The sequence below is a fragment of the Puma concolor genome, chromosome A3 (assembly GCF_028749965.1).
Source record: "Puma concolor isolate L17-30 chromosome A3, mPumCon1.1.hap2, whole genome shotgun sequence".
In the NCBI taxonomy this organism is placed as follows: Eukaryota; Metazoa; Chordata; class Mammalia; order Carnivora; family Felidae; genus Puma; species Puma concolor.
This window is the reverse complement of record NC_141669.1, coordinates 111360765-111381039: the sequence shown is the minus strand read 5'-3', so window position 1 is coordinate 111381039 and position 20275 is coordinate 111360765. Positions and strand designations below refer to the sequence as shown.

The 20275-nt window shown below is 48.1% G+C and overlaps 1 protein-coding gene across 4 annotated transcripts in view; it reads right to left on the bottom strand.

Annotated features, from left to right (window-relative positions):
• Positions 1 to 5841: 5841 nt before the first annotated feature.
• DNAAF9 (dynein axonemal assembly factor 9) overlaps positions 5842 to 20275 on the bottom strand; it is a 130917-nt gene continuing 116483 nt past the window's right edge. For 3 of the 4 annotated variants that reach the window (XM_086701797.1, XM_086701799.1, XM_086701800.1), the window contains 8 exons: positions 19952 to 20087; positions 17321 to 17407; positions 12927 to 13033; positions 12526 to 12600; positions 10589 to 10794; positions 9410 to 9475; positions 8002 to 8095; positions 5842 to 7451 (listed from right to left, as the gene is read on the bottom strand). In XM_086701797.1, coding sequence (XP_086557923.1) covers positions 7339 to 7451; positions 8002 to 8095; positions 9410 to 9475; positions 10589 to 10794; positions 12526 to 12600; positions 12927 to 13033; positions 17321 to 17407; positions 19952 to 20087 — 884 coding nt within the window. In that variant the 3' untranslated portion in view covers positions 5842 to 7338. The remainder of the gene's footprint in view (positions 7452 to 8001; positions 8096 to 9409; positions 9476 to 10588; positions 10795 to 12525; positions 12601 to 12926; positions 13034 to 17320; positions 17408 to 19951; positions 20088 to 20275) is intronic. The other variant, XM_086701798.1, reaches the window with a different exon arrangement.

The following is a 20275-nucleotide window of genomic DNA, read 5'->3' as shown; positions in this document are numbered from 1 at the left end:
CATCCTCTAGCCTTCTGACTTGCCCCCACCCCCATCCATTCTCCACCAACAGTGGCTTCTCGTGGTTTTTTGAAAAACAAACGAATAAATAAATACGGCAATCTCCTGCTGTGGCCTAGGGAGGTAGGGGTGTGGGGTAGAGGGTGCTATACAATCTGGCCCCTATTCCCCACCTCATCCTGTGCCTCCTGCTCCCGGGAGAGTGCTGCTCCAGCCACAGTGGCTGCCAGCTGCTCCTCCAATACCAGCCTCCACCCGAGGCCCTGATAGTCTGGGTGCCAGGAAGGTGTGTCTGCTGCCTTGAACTGGTCATTCCATCCTTCAGCTCTCAGGGCGCCCTTCCCTGCTCACACGGCCTCTAGCAGTTCCCGTCTTTTCCTCACAGACCCCCATGCCCCCTAACTGCAGCATGGCCTTAGCTCCCTAAGAGCAAGTCCGGGTGTCTTTCACCAGCACAGCACCCAGGGTAGTAGGGTTCAATAAAGCTGACGTGACTGATGTCTCCACATATAGTTTCCAGAGGCTTACGAGCCGGGGAAGCCCTCCATCCTCCACTCCCACTCTGGTTTTCCAGCTGCACCTAATGGGGACACAGCCGGATACCCCTGATTTCCCCAGACTCCCTTCCTCTCGCCCCAAACTCCTCAGTCGGCACCGAGTCCTTTAATTTCAGCTTCTGGTCTGCCCTGTCCCATCCCTCTGCCTTCCCCTTCCTTGGACTCCTGGCAAGTGTGGCTTCGCACACCTTGCAGTTGTCAGGCTTCCCTCGAGACACCTGGGGTTTTACAAGCCTTTTGGGGCTCCTGCTGCTTTGACCAGCCTTCCCAGCCCCTCACAGCCCTTCTCTGGTTACAGCTGTACAGTCCCTCATGGTCCTGGGAGGAGAGATGCTGTTCCCACATTATCCCTCTGGTGATGCTGGTGGCCTGGGGGAGGGAACAAGGCCTCCACTGACCCTCCTCTCCTGGGGCACGTGTCCAAGCCCCACAGGTGGGTGTGAGGAAGAGCTTCTGGTGCCCAACGAGCACAGCATTGAGCCCTCTCCCAGTTCTATTTATCCGTGCTGAAAGACCTAGGCTCCTCTGAGGGGAGGCAGGAGGGCAAGAAGCCCTGTGGAGGGCCAACAAGGACCTGCTCCCCTTAGGGGAACATTTCTTTGTGCCCTCCTCCCCTCCCGTCAACTCACAGTCAGAATCTAGAGATTGAAATGGAGTTTTTTTTAGCTAGAAAATTCCATGAAGGTTTGGTTATCAAATCATCTTTCCTCTTCCTGTTGTCCTTATTTTGCTATTATTTGTACATTCATCCAGGCATGAAACTTCTGAGTAAATATGTAAAGTTTCTTAAAAATCTGAAGCCCATGTGAGGAAAAAAAATTAAACTTCTTTAAGGGTATGGTAAAAGCAGGAGTAATTGTAGGATAAAATGGATATTTACTCACATTTTATTTGATTAGCATTTTAAAAAAACAGATTCATAGTCATTTATTAGTGTGACATAAAATTTATTGACACTGATTTTTTTTTTCTTTCTTTTTTTTTTTTTAACCAAAGCCTGGAAAGAGCAGGAATAATTTGTGGATGAATTTATTTTTCTCCAAATTTTTGGATAATGAAACAACAAAGTTTTTGGAATTGTTTCACATTGGGTTTTTTTCCACTTTGGTTTTTTTCCACTTCTACCTGGAGGTCACCCCTTTGCTCTTGTCTAATTAGTCATTTTGCCTTGTCAATTGTTCCTTCAAAATCATTCTCCAGTTAGTCCTCTTCTCATCTCCAGCAATATGGAGCAGCTGTCCACCCCTACACTACAGTCTACACCATCTCTCTTATTTAGGGGGGAAAAAAGATTCTCAAAACAGGCTCCCACAGAATACTGGTGTCCCTGAGTCCCAGAATACCGGCGCGCTGAGGCACTAGAGAGCCAAAAAATGGTGGCCTTTTCTCTCAGTCTGCAGGGCAAAATGGTCCTACTGCATAGGATGTTTTCAATTAAAAACATGTTTTTCCCTTGGTTAAAAGTCACTATCACCACAACAGAACAACGTTGTGCTTGCTATCTCTTGTAACAGAAAAGATTATCATAAAGCAAAATTTAAAAAATCTGATTTTAACAGAAAAGCTCAGAAACGGCCTAGACCATGGTGGTCTAAGGGAGCAAGCCCTATTCTGGGGGACTGAGATCCCCAGTGGGCCTGATATGGGGGGCCTTTGGAAGTGCACAGTGACCCTTGGCCAAGCCAGTCAGAATATTCCTGATCGTTGTGACTGGTTTGGGGATGGGAATGTGACCCCAGACTTTGGTGCTGCTTCTGGAGAAGGAGGTTGGGTCTTCCCTTTGGGGTGCTGGGGCTGCTGGTGGCGTAAAGGAAGCTTACCACCCGGGGAGAGGAAGGCCACCAATTGCGGAGAGAGGGCTCTGATGACATCTGAGTGCCTAGGTCCAACTTGAAGCTGGTACCACCCTAGACTCTTCTTACAGCAACCAAGCCATTCCCTTTCCATCACGGGCTACAAGCGGGGCATATAGTCAGGTTTCCCTGGGGCATCACTTTCCTAGATTGTATGATAGAAACGAATACCTGGTTATTTCTCTGTGCTTCTGAGAGAGCTCTGTGATGGTTCAGCAGCCCTATCTGAAACCCTCTACTCCAAGTCCCTTTCCCACCTATGGGCCAGAATTCTCTAATTCTGAGGCTTCTGCTCTGTCAAGCCTGCTCTCAGCTTTCAGTAGACCGACTGCCCTACTGTGCACTCCAGGTGGGGACAGGCCCCCTTCCTGGCCCTAGGTTTCCTGGCCTCTAAGACCGTCTGGCTCTCAAAGATCATCCCACCCAGAAGCCCTTTGATATATCCTGTCTCCCCCATCTCCCTGACAACTGTGGAGGGTAATCTCCAAATCCTGATGGTTTCCTGGGAATTGAAAGCACAGGAGCTCCGTCACGTGGCCCTGCAGGAGGGGGTGGCATGAGACTCTGGGGGGAGGGGTTGTGAGGAAGGTGATACTACTGCTGCCCCCTCATCCCCAATTCTTTGGGCCCCTCACATGCAGTTTTGCTTTGGTTTGTACCTAATTGAGCACACAGAACCTCCAAACCCAAGACCATCTTCTCCACCATCTGAGGGGGGCTGCCTCCTCCCCCTTGGGTCAGCTCTCCATCTTCCCAGCAGAGCACTTCCCTTGTCCGGAGGCTCCTTCCTTGAGAGGGGGACAGAAGGCAGCGTCTCCATGGAAGCATGGCACCTCAGCAACGAGCTCCTGCCCTGAAATGACAGCAGCCCTACGCCAGCCAGGCCCGCCCCCAGCCCAAAACCCTGCCACACGTGCAAAGGGGCACTGGTGACTGTTCCACCAGAGATGTGAGCCTTTGGGTGGCTTCTCCCTTGGAGTGTGCGGCTCCCAGGCCTGCTCTGTGGGGCAGTGCCGGAGAGGCATCTCGGATGGACTGGGAGCCAGGGCATGGGCTCTGCTCCTTGGGCGTGTCTCGGTGGTTCCCATTTGTAAAGTAGGACCGAGGGCCACTCATGGAGTTTTGGTCATGGTTAGATGGCCAACAAGCTTTGTAAAGCACCCAGGCTGAGGCGGGGTGTAGGGTCGCGAACCCACACCCGAGCCCCGCCATCCGGGACGAGTGAGAGGTTACTGGTGGATGTGGCTTCTCCCGGGCCACATGAGGGTGAGGGTGGGGACAGGATGGCTTTTCTCTGGGGTCCTGGGGAACCCCTGTGTCCACAACTGGCTTCCTCGAGCCTCTCTCTGGGTCCTGGGAGTCCTGAGAGTGCCCATCCCCACGCAGGGTGGTATCCTCATGAACCTAACTCTTTGTGGGCCCTCTGGGATCTGGGGATGGGAGTGTGCACCCCAAGGGCTCCTCCCCAGCTGCCCCCACAAAGCACTTCCCCAAGAGGCCCCAAGAGAATCCCCCGCCTTGTCCCAGGGGCCAGGCCTTCTCAACCTTGGGGCTGAGGCCACAGTGACAACCAACTGCACCAGGTCTTGCTTGTTCAGTGAGTTTATTGGTCCTTAGCATGACGTCTCAGTTACCAAGGTAAATTCACATACACGACTGCAGGTAAAAACATGTAAAATAATATAAAAATAAATTGAAGGCTACTTTTATATATTTACTGAATTAAGTAGTGTAATAAATACTATAAGCAAAAAGCTTCAATCACACAATTCAGTTTCACTGAAGTTACAGTAGTGTCTGTAAATATGAGTTTTAAAATTTAAGTTACAAATATTAAAGCACTGAAAAACTAGTATAAAAGTGAATTTTGGCACGTAAGTGAGCTCTTCTGTCATTAGTATTCGACAACCTGGGACAATGAGGAAGCCTTTTCTCACCTACTTTTTGAGGTACAACTATCCAACGAGGCCAGCAACACGCTGGAATACTTAATAGTTTACAATCTTTGAGTTAACTTTTCCCTTTTGAGAAGCCCAAAGAGCAACCCAGAGCTTATTACTGTGCAAAAATTCTCCAAAATCCTAATAGAATTTAGGAGGGAACTTTTTCTTGTGACCTGCGGGGCCACGTGTCTTGGCCTCAGGTCAGAGAGCCCCCAGGGCTCGGACAGGGCCACCTGGACTCCTTGCCAGCAGCCCCTTCCTAGGGTGATCCCTTTTCTCCAATTTCTGCCTCCTTCCAATCAAAAAAAGGAAAAATCCCACATCAAAACGTAAAATAACCTATAACTTCAGCGACTTCAACATTATCACACTCACTCTGGGTGGTATAAAACTGAAGCTGCTAATAGGAAAGTTGGCAAAAAGCATGTAAGCCCCTGGAGGACTTCTGCCTGCCCCTAAGAAACCTACTACTTCTGATGTCCCCGCTGGGTTCCTGGCATCCACTCCTGAGGCCAAAATCTACAACACAGTGTCATGGCCCTTCCTCTGGAGAAAGCCTAAGACCCTGTCCCTCTGCCTGGAGCAATCAAGTGGGCATTCAACTTCACAGTCGGAACCCAGAGTCGCCTGGCAGGTTCCAGAAGGGGCAGTGTGGGGGAGGAGGCATCCCCCTGCCTCAGTCCTCGAAGAGCTCACACAGCTAGTGTGCCTCTTTGCCAGGGCACAGCGAGTGTGCCGTGTGCCGCAAGGAATGCCCTTTCGCCAGTGTGCCCCTTCACACCCCCTAGCAGGCTGAGGAGTGTCAACAGAGGCCTCAGCCAGTTCTGCCTTTTTGGCTTTGGAACTTCTTAACGTTTTGACTTTTTTCAATCACAGTTTCATATTCAAGTTGAGGTAATCACAGTTTTCCCTCTAACAGCAGAGGGATTGGGACAGTGGGGCGAGTTGGTGAGAGAGCATTTCTGTGGACAATGGTCAGAAACCAAGACCACCACGTAGTACTACAGCCCCACGCAGTGGGAAGACCCGCTTTTATGGGCGGGCTCCGAGCCCTCTTTAAAAACTCTTTTGTGCAGCAGCCAGGAAATGGCTCGAGCTCCTCAATCCAGAGCTTTCATTTATAAATTCACAGCAACCCACCTGGAGTAAATGGCCTCTGGTTCCCCCACCCCACCCACCCACCCACCCCACCTCTCCCTTTTCTAAGGCTGCTCAAGTTTGAGTTTTTAAAAAGAGCTCGGTAGAGCTAAAAGAAGCTACAGTAACTCATTGCTTATTTCATCAATTGCACTTAAGATCTATGTTATTGATTCTGAAGCAGAGGCAGGTCCATTGTGGACCCCAGCCTCCGGCCAACCAGAAGTGAGGTGCTCCCTGACTTGGGCTCCACATCTGGGCCCTTGTCACCACCAGCTTTGGGAGCTGGGACTGGAGCACACAGGCCTTTTCAGAAGGCTTTCTTCATGCAAGAGTTCTTATTCAGTGGTATTTGGAGTTTTGTTCATTTGGCTTCAGATTATTTTTTTTCTAATACAAGTACATTTTACTGACAAGCCCTTAACACTTGCTTTGCTACTTGCATGGAGGCCTCTGAGTGATCAGGCACACAGACCACATGTGCTCCATCCTTTCTCTGTCTCTCCTGTGGGCCAGGGGCCTTTATCAAAAACCCCTATACATTACTGGAAACTTTGCTGGTTTCGTCTATGTGCTTCTTCCTAAGGCATGCAAAAAAAAAAAAAAATGTGAAATTCAGAAAGCATTTACAATCTAGGCAGCTGAGGCGCTGAAGTCCTAAAAGACATCACCCAAACATCAGTGCCTGTGACCGCCCCCCTCCCACATACTAATTCTGGAAGTTAGGCATGGGATGCATTTGTAATACCCCTCTGCTTTGTGGTCCAGCTGAAAACAAAGCCACTGGAAGAAATTCTAAGTTGGATATTGGAACTCTTTGAAACTCCTGGTCCTCAGGAACCAAGCAAGTCCAGGGCCAGCAACAATGCTTGGGGACATAAGTTTCCTGAAGTTTGTGGCTGAAAACCAGGCCTTCCCTGGCATGGCCGAGGAGAGGGCCAGGTCTGAAGAGTGAGCCCCCTTCGGGGATGCCCCATAAATGATCATAGCTCTGGGGCTAAGACAAAGCAGTTGCATGCAGGATGCTCTCCTCAAAAGTGAGGCAAAGCGTCAGCAGGGAGGCTGAAGCAGCAGGTTTGCTCTTGCCCCCGAATGGGGCAAAGTAGAGGGATACCACGAGGGGAGCTGAGCACCGACCTCCAGGGAAACTGCTTGCGAATTCAAAAGCCACATGCTTCTGGAAAGCAACATGCCTTTCCCCTCAGTTTAGTCTGTAAGGGACATCCCCTTATCTTAGAACAGACTGTTGATCTCAGCCCAAGCTGCTGGCTCAGTGGGCTGAGCTTGAGCAGAGCTTGGGCTGCTCCCCCCAGGACTGGGCCCAGGGCCAACAGGGCCAGCTCCTTCAATGCAAGTGGCCTAACCAGAAAGGCAGGCACTCCACTGGGGACAGGCTCTCCTGGGGCAGTGTGTGAGGCCTGTGGTGGCTTGGCCCCCAGGCACAGCCACAGTTTGGGCAGCCAGGGTTCCTTCTGCATCCCAACAGCTCCTTTGTGTGACCCAAATGCTTCTCCCCACTGTCACAGTGTCTCAGCAGCCCACAGGAGATACTGTTACCAAAGACCCAGAGGTTTTGCACTGCCAGCCCCACACACAGGGCAGGGCAGCCCTTATCGGCTCTTGCTCCATGAGTACCCCCCTCCCCCCCATTAGTGGTGCAGGTGATGCTCTTCAGCGCTGCATAGAGAATAAAGACAACATGCACTCAAGCCAGCACACAAAGGCCAAGGAGAACAAAGACAGCCCCTTCAGGGAGGGGCCTCTGGGAGAGCTGAGGTTAAGTAACCCCATTTCTAAACATCCACCTCCAGGGTGGACGTTCTGCAGGATGCACGGCACAGCCTTCCCCTAGGGCCTCTGCTCAAAGAGGTCGTGATACTCCTGCTGCTCCAGCTCCCGGTTATACTTCTCGATTTCCCGGTTGGCTTCTTCCACGTAGTCATTCATGAACTGGTCCATGACTGGCATTTCATTAAGGAAGAGAGCCCTGATACTGGAGGATAAGGGAGCCTGTCCCAGCTCAGAGGGATCTGTGGGCAGGTGAGGTGGGGGACACTGACATAATGAGCGTCCAGCTCACACAAAGGGTACATGACTCTTATATTGGCAGCAGCACAGCTACAGAGAAGGGACTGGGGTTGGCACAGTCCTAGAGCTGAGCCCTTCAGCTTTCATGAAGACTCCTGTCTGCCTTCTCACAGATTAACTACTGTAATCACGTCTAGTCTCCAACTTGTAAATTAGGACCCCTGATGACCACAGAAGTCAGGATGTCACCACAGTTACATTTAAACTACAACCCACAGTTGCATCAGCAATCACTGAATGAAGGCGAAATTAATTTTAATGATGTTAAAAGGCCACAATGAAAAGTCTGCCTCTGTGGCTTGCTGTGTGTTCCCAGAACCCAGCTCGCTCTAAGGGCTTGGCTGTGTTGGCTCTAACACACAGCCTCTTTACAATCAGGCTTTCACATGTCCCCAAAGTTACTGCCCCTGATTCTAAGGATACGTGGGTGAAAATCAGTCTTGTCACCAAAGAAGTTGACAAACTGGGTGCCATTGTAAAAGTAGCCTGCAGGCAGGGGGTCCAGGTGGCGTTTCACCTGTAGGAAACAAGAGTCCTGTTAAAATTATTTGACCACTATGTATCATTTCTTATTCATTAGAAACAAATAAACATGCCTATTTCCCTAGCAAGAGAGCCTACTCTGCCCCAAGGAAGGCTAGACATGTCAGGGAATTAACACTTCCCCTCAGCAGTCCTCAAATAGTGACTGATGAAGGTTCCCCAGCTCTCAAGGAGGAACTCTAGGAGCCCCTCATGGGATTAAACTCCATTTGTCCTCAGTGGCACTGGTTTGATAACACAGTCTTTTTAGCTGTCTCCCCCCCCCTTTTTTTTTTAAAGTTTTATTTACTTATTTTGAGAGAGAATGTGAGTAGGGGATGGGCAGAGAGAAAATCCCAAGCAGGCCCCAGATGGTCAGTGTGGATGGAGCCTGATGCAGGGCTCGAACTCACGAACCATGAGTTCATGACCTGAGCCAAAACCAAGAGTCAGATGCTTAACCAACTAAGCCACCCAGGCACCCCTAGCTGTCTCCCCTTCTTTCTCCCCCTTACTTTCCTACTGCTGGTGACTCCTAAGAAGCACTTCCAGAATAAGCTACCTGCACTCAAATCCATGTTCAAGGTCTGCTTCTGGGGGAACAAATACTATAAGGACTGCCTTCTGGGTGTGTTCTTCAGAAGCACCCAGGGTTGCCAAGAACAGGGGCTGGAAATGAACGGGCCTCTTCAAGTCCAAAGCAAGGGCTCCTGAGGTCCCAGATTCTCTCCCACCCACTCATTACAGGGAACAGCGACACAGCCTGTTATGGAGCCTGGATTCTGTGTCCCTTTTAGCCTTTATCCCCAAGCCCCTCCTCAGTGGAGGTGGGAACTGGGCCACAGGCTGGGGGTCAGCTTACAGGTTGGGGGGTTCATCAAAGAGCCTCTCGTGCTGGTCCCAGGATTCCGCCATCTGCCTATTAGTAGCTTCTGGATCTAGACAGTTTTTTCTGGGCCCTTGTTATTTTAACTGTGGTTTATCTAGCATGGAGGGATGGGAGGAGAAAAGGACTTCTGTGGCAGATTCAACGGTGTGACAAAACAGGGCTCCCTGTCATCCCTTCCTCCTACAGGCACTGCTTCTCAATCTCATGCCCAGGTCACATCAGAGGTCACCTGGTACCCTCTTCCTCTTTCAGGCTACAAGGCTGGATGGGCTGAGGTTTCTCTGTGCCCAGCTTCCCTCTGTGGTCTCAGAGAAGCACAACATCCAGCATGCCCTACAAATAGGCTCCTCACTCAGGGAGTCCGAAAGGATGGAGCTGTGCCAGCCCAGAAGGATACCCTTGGGCTCTTAGGGGACTCACATGGATGTTCCTGATCTCCTGCTGGGTCAGCATCCCCCTGGTCTTCAGGGCTTTCCTCTGAGGCTTCTGTGCAGAGATGAAGGAAGGAAGGGAGGGGTCAGGTCTCCAAAGAGCTGATAGAGTACATGGCGGGTGAGGGCTCTGGGAGCTAGTTACGGGACTAAGATCCCAGCAGCAGGGAAAGCACAAGCACGGTCATGGCCTGGACACAATATCCTGCCTGTGTGCTCAATGAGACCACCCTCCCAACATAGAACCCTGTATGCCAGGGGAAGCAAGCAGCAGAGGAAACACCGGTGCTTTTTGCAAATAGGCACGTTCCTGTCTGTGCAGATCCTCAACTCTAAAGCCCAACCAGTGACAGATATGCAGACAAAGGGACAACATGAAGTCCCCTAGTCAAGCACCAGTTTATAATGGAAAGACACAGCCCACAGGCAGCCATTCCTCAGTATAAAAGACAGGTTCCAACTAAGCATCTGCAAAGGAGCCAGAACCCAGCCAACTCTATTTCCAGGGTTCTAACTCAGGCCAAAACCCTGAGGCTGTGCTAAGAGGCCTAGTACCCAAAGCTTGCATCATATTAGAGGATTTTAACTGGGTTTCATCTGGGTTTTATTTTTCTTTGCAGTACTGGGCTAAAGATGCTTGTGTGCCTCTACAGGCAAGCGTCCTCTTCCCTTGCACCTGTTTCCAGGGCCCTGGGCTCACTGCTATCAGTGCTTGAAGTCTTGGTTTGCAAATAGCTATAAGCGTATCTTTGTCATTTCTCTTTTCTAGAGAGAGAACCAAATTTAAAAGGATTCTGGGCTTAGAACACAGGACAGCCCTTGATTTAGGTTCAGCTAAGAAAAGACATTTTGAGTTTGAGTTTAGACTGCCAGGCTGATCCAGGATCCACGTGGAACGGCCAGGTTTCACCCAGGACCTAGTTAAGCCACCTAATAACTGCAGTTTGCCTTGGCAGTAGAATTAGAAATGGCTGTAAGACCAGGTCTGCCTTGAGGCTGCCCTGGGTGGCTTCCTCCCAATCACAAAGCATCCCTGAAAGTGCTGGCTGAGCCTGTGAAGGGCGGACCGGGAGGGAGGTCATGAAGGGGCTTCTACCCCACAGCCAGGAGCAGCTCCGAGGTGTGCTGCTCACATCTGTGCCTGGTGTGTCTGGGCTTTGGAAACCACCTGCTTAGCTGACTGCCGCAGCCAGTCCTTGATGTTTTCTTCCTTCAGGGAGCAGCCAATGAACACGAGGTAGCTCTCCTGCTGCCCGTTGCTGTCCTGAGGTGTGCTTCGGGAATCGGGTGGTGGCGAGGGTCCTTCTAAAACTGGGACGATGCTCAAGGAATTGGCCAGAGTGTTGTGGCAGACCTCCATGGTCCTCTCAGAGTCTGCAGGGAGAACACACGTAGGCCCTGAGCCCCAAAAAGATAAAGCTACACTAAGATTGTAACATGCAGATGGTTGGGGACAGATTCCTGTGACACGCAGGAGGGAGAACTGATTGGTGGCAAGCTAGAAAGCATGAAATAAGAGAGGGAGGAGCAATGTCAGTTTCTGGCTTGGCTGATTTGGTAATCAGGTAGAAACCACTAACCCAGAAAGGGAATACAAGAGAGCCCTTTTGGTCTCAGCAGAGCCCTGAGAAGCCAAGGGAAGAGGGTGTGTCAACCAACACACAAGTGTGGCAGGAAGGTCACATGATAGGAACAGGAAAGATTGGGTTTATAGACCAAGAAGCTGGGGGCTAGTAGTGGTGACCCAAGAAAATGGCAAGGTTCCCCTAAAAAGCAGGATGAAAAAAGGGATCCAGAACACAGAGAGGTTAACCTTGAATAACAAAAAGGTCAAGAGAAGGTCTAAATAAAGAAGAAAACAAGGTGAGAGGAAAGGTGGAGGCATTATGACCTCTGAAGCAGGTCTGTTGGAGCCTGAGGGAAGTGGGCTTCAGTAAGGGGCCAAAGTTTCAGATTCAATAACATAAATTAGGCCAAAAGTATGGGTTCAGGACCTTGAGAGATTCTTTTATATAGGTGATGTCATCTAATTCTCCCATCCAAATCCAGATGGTCCCATGCTTACAACTCTCAGTGGCTCCTTACGGCAGACACTGACTGTTGCCTGTCCAGCCTCCCCCTTTCACCAATACCAATTCCCCATGGGTGATGGGTCCTGGAAGGCACAGCAACTCAATCCTGGCCAATAAGAGGAGAAGTCTGCTGAGACTGGCAGGAGATGCCTCAGTAAAAGCTGTGTGTATTGATAAAGCCACCCACAGGAAGAGCCTCTCTTATCAGCTGGATGTTGTGTCTGGGTGGGACACCTAGACCTGCAGCACTATCTGCAACAACGAGGGGTGGGGACCTGACACACTAAGACTGGAAGGACCCACGTTACCTGTGTCCTCCGTGGCCTTGCTATGCTGCTTGACCTCTCGACTTCTCATTATGTAGCTAACACCTGCTAGTTGAGTTGGTGTTTGCTGTTGTGACAGCTACAAACACCCTAACAGTCCCACTAGGTCCCTGCCACAGTGAACCTTTTTTGGTTCCTGAAATATGCCTTTTTTGCTTGGTTCCAAAGCACATGCTATGCCTTTTCCCTGGAATATTCTCCCCTTTCTCAATGTTGAGTTGACTAACTAACCACCTCCAGCCAGGATGGACAGACTTCAGGTCATGAGGGCTCCAGAGGTCTATGGCTGATAAACAGAACTAGTGGACAGAAGGGAGAAGGAAGGCTAAAGGCTTGAAGACTTTGGCAGAAACGGATGTGGAGCTGGAGAGCTCGGCACTGGGGCAACTCCTGGTGACAGGTCTAGGAGGCCACGGATGGCTTGAAAGGGGTGTGTGAGTCTCTGGAACAAGGAAGTCAAAGAGCTGTGAGGAGAGGCTCTGGGCAGGACATCTGGGGGAAGAGAGAACACATCTTCCACTGTGGAGCAGCACCTGCAGCAAGGTGGGGGAACTAGAAGAGCTACTGGTGTCAGGCCCACATGGGAGGGTTTTCCAGAGTCTGAGAGGCATCTGTGCTCTGCAGAGCATCAGTAGAAACTATGAACCCACATCATGAGATGTAAGCATTCCATAGTGCAGGACTCCCAAATCCAACTCCCCAGTTACCTGAAAACTTCACTTTGCCCAGGATGTGGTAGATGTTTCCAGAGAAGGGACTTGGCTTGATGGAAGACTGAATTGCTGGTGGAAGAAGAGGACAGGGCTGTCACCCACCCTGGGGCAGAGGCCAAGTTCAGGGCACACAGCTGGGAGAGAGTTAGGGTCTGGGAAGGATCCCCACTTGAGGGACCGGGGCTTGTAAGTCCTCCCTCCACCACACCCTCCCCAGTGGCTCTGCCACTCTTCCCAGGGTCGGGGTACTCCTGGGTCCTCAAATCCCTCTGTTTTCAGACCCCAATAGTGAGGAGACATGACAACACACATAATACTAAAATGGTGCCAGGAAGCAGGGACAACTCTGGGTATTCTTTTATTAGGGTCTGGGACATGTCCTAACCAAGGCTTACCTTTACACTTGGCCACAAAACGAGTCTTCTCCAAAGGACGACCAAACCATACGCAGATCTGAACCATTAGTGGAAAGACTGATCCAGCATCAAATTTACCTTCATACCTTAAAAGGTTTAAAAAATTGTAAGTACGAGTAATTGGGGCTTTGAATGTTATTATATGCTACTCTGGGATGAACTACTTTGAGTTCCTTCTTACTTATGTGCCATTTTATGTATAAAACACTTGTTTTAAATATGTGTATGTCTTTTTCATCTTGAGATTGGGAAGCATGTTGCCCCATTAGAGCAGGGAGGTCTCACCTCTGCAGACAAGCAGTTCCCTGAAGCCCAAGACCCCATCTACCTTTGAAGCCTACCGGTATGCCACCTGAGATTGGGGGTCCTCCCTGGCACTCCTGGAGCTCTTCCTCAGGGCCTTAACTGTACCCCACCCTTGTTGAGGGCAACTTAACAGACTGTACATTTGGATGTGTATACTCCCCAGAAGGAACCAAAGGGCTGGGGCATCTCTGCTCTATTTTCTCAGTTTTGAATTCAGCAGACATAATGCCAACCACAAACTCATTAAAAACATGCCATATTCAAGCATGCCTGGCTGACTCAGTCAGTGGAGCATGCGACTCTTGATCTCAGGGTTGTGAGTTCAAGCCCCACACTGGGTGTAGAGATTGCTTAAAAATTGAAAAAAAATCTTGGGGCGCCTGGGTGGCGCAGTCGGTTAAGCGTCCGACTTCAGCCAGGTCACGATCTCGCGGTCTGTGAGTTCGAGCCCCGCGTCAGGCTCTGGGCTGATGGCTCAGAGCCTGGAGCCTGTTTCCGATTCTGCGTCTCCCTCTCGCTGCCCCTCCCCCGTTCATGCTCTGTCTCTCTCTGTCCCGAAAATAAATAAATGTTGAAAAAAAAAAAATTAAAAAAAAAAAAAAAATTGAAAAAAAATCTTAAAAAAAAAACTAAAAGAACATGCCACATTCAGAGCACTTAAAAAGTTTAAGTTTTTGTTATGGAAAATTTAAAACACATGCAAAGACATTGCAATACACCCCCATTACCCAGCTTCCAAAGTTATGGAATTGTCATTCCTTCTGCTGAAGGAATTCCTTGAGATGGATCCCCATGATGGAATCAATGCAGTAAAGGGTGTAACCATCTCCTGGGTTATAATTTATACCACTCCCAGTAGCACATGAGTGTCTCAGTTTCACAGGGCCCCCAGCAATGATTCTTACAGATATTTTTGGTTAAATGTAATAGATGTCAATCAAAACAACAGTGAGGCATCATTTTACATTTCTGAATATTACTAAAATGGAATTCTGTTACCACGGCTGCCACTAATACTTGCTCTAAAGTGAACTGTCCACATCTACATGGACTAGGTTACTTTTCAATATCAAAATAAACTTCTCAAATATTATATTAACTCTTTGCCACATATGATGCAAACATCTTCTTCCAATCTATTATATTTTATTAGTTTCTTTTGCTCTAAAATAGCACTACAGGGGCACCTGGGTGGCTCAGTCGGTTAAGCATCCAACTTTGCCTCAGGTCATGATCTCATGGTTCATGAGTTTGAGCCCTGCACTGGGCTCTCTGCTGTCAGCTCAGAGTCCACTCTGGGTCCTCTGTCCACCCCCGCCTCTCTGCCCCTTCCCGACTCATGCTATCTCTCTCTCTCAAAAATAAACATTAAACATTTTTTAAATAAAATAGCACTACAGGTCTGAATTTTATATCATATATATTGTTGAAAGTTATCTTACTCTTTGTGCTTTCTTTAAAGTAAGGCAGTGGCATAACATTTTTGTAATACTGACATATTCTTTTTGCCCTCTCCCCATCCAAACAAGTCATGGGAGACCATGGGCCTCTCTGGCTTCTTTATTCAGAGCCCGAATCCATAGTGAAATTGGGAGGGGCTAAGGGAAGAGAACAGGTATCCTCCCAGACTAGAAATAAGCCTAGGAGAGATGTGGGCAGGGTCAATGAGCACAGAGAGGGTTGTGGTAGGGGATGTTGAGAATCTGTACAGCACAGAGCTGAGCATATCCTAGAGCTAAAGCCTACTCCCTCTGAGGTGGTGACCCTGACCCAATGAGGAAGGGGGAAAATATACAGATGTGCAGGAGTCTGATGGCTGCCATCTTGTTAAAAGACTAAATTACCCGATTCCTAGGAAGGGACTCAGAAGGGGAAGGTGCTGAAGGGTGATTTCTGAGGCCCCCTCCATCATTGATTCTCTGCAAGGGCTGATCAAGGGAAGGCTTCAGGCTAAAGGTTCACAGAGAGACTTTTTTTTTTTTAACTTTTTAAATATGATTGTTTATTTTTGAGAGAGAGAGAGGCGTAGAGAGGGAGACACAGAATCTGAAGCAGGCTCCATGCTGTTAGCACAGAGCCTGATGTGGGGCTCAAACTCCCAAACCATGAGATCATGACCTGAGCTGAAGTCGGATGCTTAACTGACTGAGCTACCCAGGTGCCCCCACAGAGCATTCTAATGAATCCTTTACACCTGGCTTTTTCCTGGATCACTGTCTGCAGGAAAGTCTGTACCTGGAGCTAGGTTCATGTGAACAATTCCCAAGAATGAGTCACCATGGATTAGAGAATGGGTGCTTCCCTAGGCACTACGTGGAAAAAGCAGGAATTTCAGCACCAGGCCCAGAGGTGTGGCAGGAAAAGGGTGAGTAGCTGTAGTCACTGGAGAGGAGGGTTTCACCTCAGATGCTCAGATGCTCCATCTGTTTCTTTTTAGCTAGGATGGAATTGTCTTGTTCAGGCATAAGGAATGATCTACTTACCCACTGTTTAAGCAAGTATGTAGCTCAAATCAGAGATTCCTTCTAAGAATATGCCTAACAGCCTTCAATTTCACACATTGGATTTTTTAAAGTTTATTTATTTTGAGAGAGAGAGAGAGAGAGAGAGAGAGAGAGAGAGAGAAAGGGAGAGAAAGGGAGAGAGAGGGAGAGCAAGAGGGAGAGCAAGAGGGAGAGCAAGAGCAAGAGCGAGAGCGAGAGCGTGCAAGCAGGGGAGGGGCAGAGAGAAAGGGAGAGAATCCCAAGCCAGCCCCGTGCTGGCTGTCAGCACAGAGTCCGACACGGGGCTCGAACCCACGAACTGAGATAATGATTTGAGCAGAAACCAAGGGTCAGATCCTCAACTGACTGAGCCACCCAGGTGCTCCTGGACTTGTTATTTTAACAGCACAGCACAATCATTTTTCTGCTGGTCTAAAAAGATACTGGTGACACAAGGGGTGGTGTGGAGAATGCAGAGAGGTGTCTGGGGGAAGTGAGTAAGGATAACAAAGATAATCCAAATTAACACGAGAGAATACTTTTGGCCAAGCTTTAGTAATTGTCTTCCCCTGAACCATCACCAGGGCAGAACCCAGTTAACCGTTCTATACAGGGACAAGCACAGCATGATGGTTGCATGTACCGGCTCTGGAGCCGCACACCCTGGGTGTGAAAGCCACAGCCCTTTCGCTTACTGGCTGTATGAATGTGAACACGCCTTTAACTCCTTGCTGCCTCACTTACCTTATCCTTAAAATGTGGAAAGTAATACAGCCTACCTCACAGGCTTGGCTTGAGGATTCGTGCGATAACAGGTAGAGCTCTTAGGGTAGCACTGTCCAACAGAACTTTCTGTGACGATGCAAATATTCTGGATCTGCACAGCCCAACGTGGTAGCTGCTGGCCACAGGTAGCTACCGAGCACTTGAAATGTGGCTTGTATGACTGAGAGACTGAATTTTACATTTTATTTAATTTTTATTAATTTACATTTTACTAAATAGCCAAATGCGGCTGGTGGCTACTGTCCTGGAAAGCTTAGAACAATGTGTAGTACACAGTGAGTGCTCAAGTGATGTTGGCCCTGGTGTCACTACAGCGCCCTTGGCACTCTCTTTCCTTCTCCCCTCAGAGGAGAGGTTCATAGGCTGAGAGGCTGCCAAGAGAGAATAAACATCCCTTGGGCCACAACAGCAGGGAACCTACCTGTCAGGTGGGATCCCTTAGAGGACTGTATTCTTAGGAATGACTCTCTCGTGGTAAGGTTGTCACTCCTTGGTTCTGTGCCAGCCACCTCACCCTCACTAGAGGCTAGAGGAGACAAAGGACACCGTGTGCTTGGTGCCCACAGAGCCACTCCCTAAGTCTCAACATCCAGCAAGGCCCCCAAGTTGGAGCCCAACATGTGTGGGGCACTGGGCTCCTGGCACGACCAGCAGCTGTTGGGACATGGCAGGCCATCCCAGCGGCCACTGTCACCCTGGCAGAACACTTGAAATTTCACTTTCTTTTTTTTTTTTTTCTGTAAATATATCATTGTGTTTACAAAGAAACCTCAGCTACTTTTCAATGATGATACTTGCCAGCCGGGGTACATTAAATATCGAGATCGCAGCATCTGAGGACTTGAAAAACTATTTTCTGAGAGAATCAGCTCAATGTCTTCATTCCTTTGAAAACATACAGAAAAACCCACGTTAATTAGGATGATCAATCTTAATCTGCCCATTTTGCTTCCTCCCCTTTGTCTCCACAGACACACAAGCACATATGCATACATTTATTTCTGTTACTTCACACCTAAGTCCTTCAGTATACCTCTCCCAAGAACAAGCACATTCTCTTCCAGAAGCACAATACTATTATCACATCCAAGGAATACAATACTGTGGACCAGCAGTACTAGTATCACCTGCAAGCTCACGAGAAACAAAATCCCAGGTCCCACTCCAGACCCGCTGAATCAGAACTCTCATTTTAAGAAGATCCCTAAGAGATCTATATGCAGATTAAAGTTGGAGAAGTACTGATCTAATCCATTTTCAAATTTTCCCTTTTTTGCAGGAGAGGTCTGGGACCCGGGATCTACACCAATCCAAGATTGCTCACTGAATTTACAATCTTTATTTTCCTTTAATCTTGGGGCCCCTGGGTGGCTCAGTCGGTTAGGCGTCTGACTTCGTCTTGATCTCGCAGTCAGTGCGTTCGAGCGCCGCATCAGACTCTGTGCTGACAGCTCAGAGCCTGGAGCCTCCTTCAGATTCTGTGTCTCCCTCTCTCTCTGTCCCTCCCTGCTTGCACTCTGTCTCTCTCTCAAAAATAAACATTAAAAAAATTTTTTATTTTCCTTTAATCTGGAATAATTCTTCTAACTTTGCTGTTGTTGTTTCTCACGGAGTAGACATTTTTGAAGAGTACCTGCCGGCTGTCTTGTGTCCCACAATCTGGATTTACCTGGTTGTTTCCTTATGATTAGAATCCGTTAAATATTTTTGGTCATATTAATACCTAGGTGATGTTGTGTCCTTCCCAGAGCATCACATGAAGGAAGCATGTGATGTCAATCTGTGCAAATAATGGCCTTGCTAAGTTTAATCATTTAGTTAACGTCAGGTCTACTACATCTCTCACTGTGAAGGTACTTTCCTCTCACTGTAAGCAGTAAGTAGTCCATGGAGTGATACTTTGAGAACAGTTAATATCCTTTTCATCAACAATCTGTCACCCACCCGTTCTTAGTATTCAATGATGATTCTTGCCTAAATCAAGTGCTATAGTAACTGTTATAAAATGGTGACTTGCTAGTTCTAAAAATCCTTATTAGTGTTAAAGGAGATTTACTATCCTGCCCCTCCCATTTTTTTAGTATCACCATGGACTCATTTTACTCCATGTGCTATACTCTGTTATTACAATTGTTTTCTCTTATGCTCCACGTGTCCCAGTGTGGCCAGTGAGAGCTTCTTGAGCTAGCTCCTGCATCCTTTTGGCACATCTCTACTAATCTCTGAGTGTCTCCTTGCTTTTTTTTTTTTTTTAGCACAAAATGTACCAGGTTTACCTTGTACTTTCCCTGCCCTAGACCTGTAATCAGCCAATTCTCTAAGGAGTGCTGATAACTTTAATTGGGAACTGGTATATGTAGAAACCAGGACCTAAAGGTAGGGGTATTTATTCTACTGTGGTATTAGTATTTCTGGTCCCTTTCAATGGGAAGAGCTAGAAAATACACATTTTTTAATTGAAATACTGAACTTATATTGAGTCCATTCACAGGGTTTCTCTTCCCTTTTCCCACTTCATATTTATTATCTTCCTTATCTAACAAGTGATGTTTGAAATCAGGGTTCCAATGTTTATGTTTAAAAATTTTTGAAAAATGTTTATTTATTTTGGAGAGAGACCGAGTGCGAGCAGGGGAAGGGCAGAGAGATAGGGAGACACAGAATCTGAAGCAGGCTCCAGGATCTGAGATGTCAGCACAGAGCCTGATGTGGTGCTAGAACCCACAAACCGTGAGATCATGACCTGAGCTGAAGTCGGGATGCTTAACTAGCTGAGTCACCCAGGCACCCCTCCAATGTTTATGTTTAAAAGTTATTTGAATTAATTGTTTTGTGTGTGGTCATTATTACTTTGATATACAAATGGATTCACTTTTTCATTTAGTTTTATCCCTCTTTGTCAATTTAATTTCTGAATATGTAAAATATTTACATTGCTCAAAGTCAAAATTATATAAAAAGTATGTACCTTTTAGTATATCTTTATTGAGCAAATAAATGTGCTTTATGACCAGATGTTTCCTCTTCACACACACACACACACACACACACACACACACACACACACACACACAGAGTCATCAATTCTCTATTTTTAGTTTGTAATTTGGACCCAAGTCCATGAAGTAAAAAGCTCATTTCTCTACGTTCTCTATCCCATTTCTTTCACATCTTAATACAAGTAATATTGAGAGTCTTGACTTCATTCTTTAATGGATGAAAATGTGAATCCATCAAGACAAAATCTCTCAAAACAGTACAGGATACTGACACATGGGGTCGTCTTGCTGATTTTTGCGCAACACCAAAAGCACTTCTATAAATGCCCAGGTCTTAGATACAGTACAAAGACCCTGTGGGCCATAGCCAGAGTGTGGTGTCTGAGAAAGTGGCTGCTCCTATAGGGTGAAGTGAACTTGGTAAGTTTACCTGGTGACAATCCCATTTTCTGCAAGAATGAAGGCTGCAGTAGGATTGGCAGCCCTGATGAGGGTCTGCAGCTGGACAAGGAGAGGGTGCCTCTGCTCCGTGGTGTGACTGGTGAATACCACATTACTCACCAGGCCTGGGGAATAAAACCAAGAACGGTTCAGGCTTCAGAGTCCTTACTGGGGCTGAGGGCTCACACAAATGTGGGCCCTTGCCTCCCTCCCTGATCATCCCTTCTAATAGGGGTCTTATGTAGATGCCCCTGACCCCCCAACACCTGTTCCCCTTTCTGTCATTGCACTTCTTGCGGTGAATGGCCTCAAC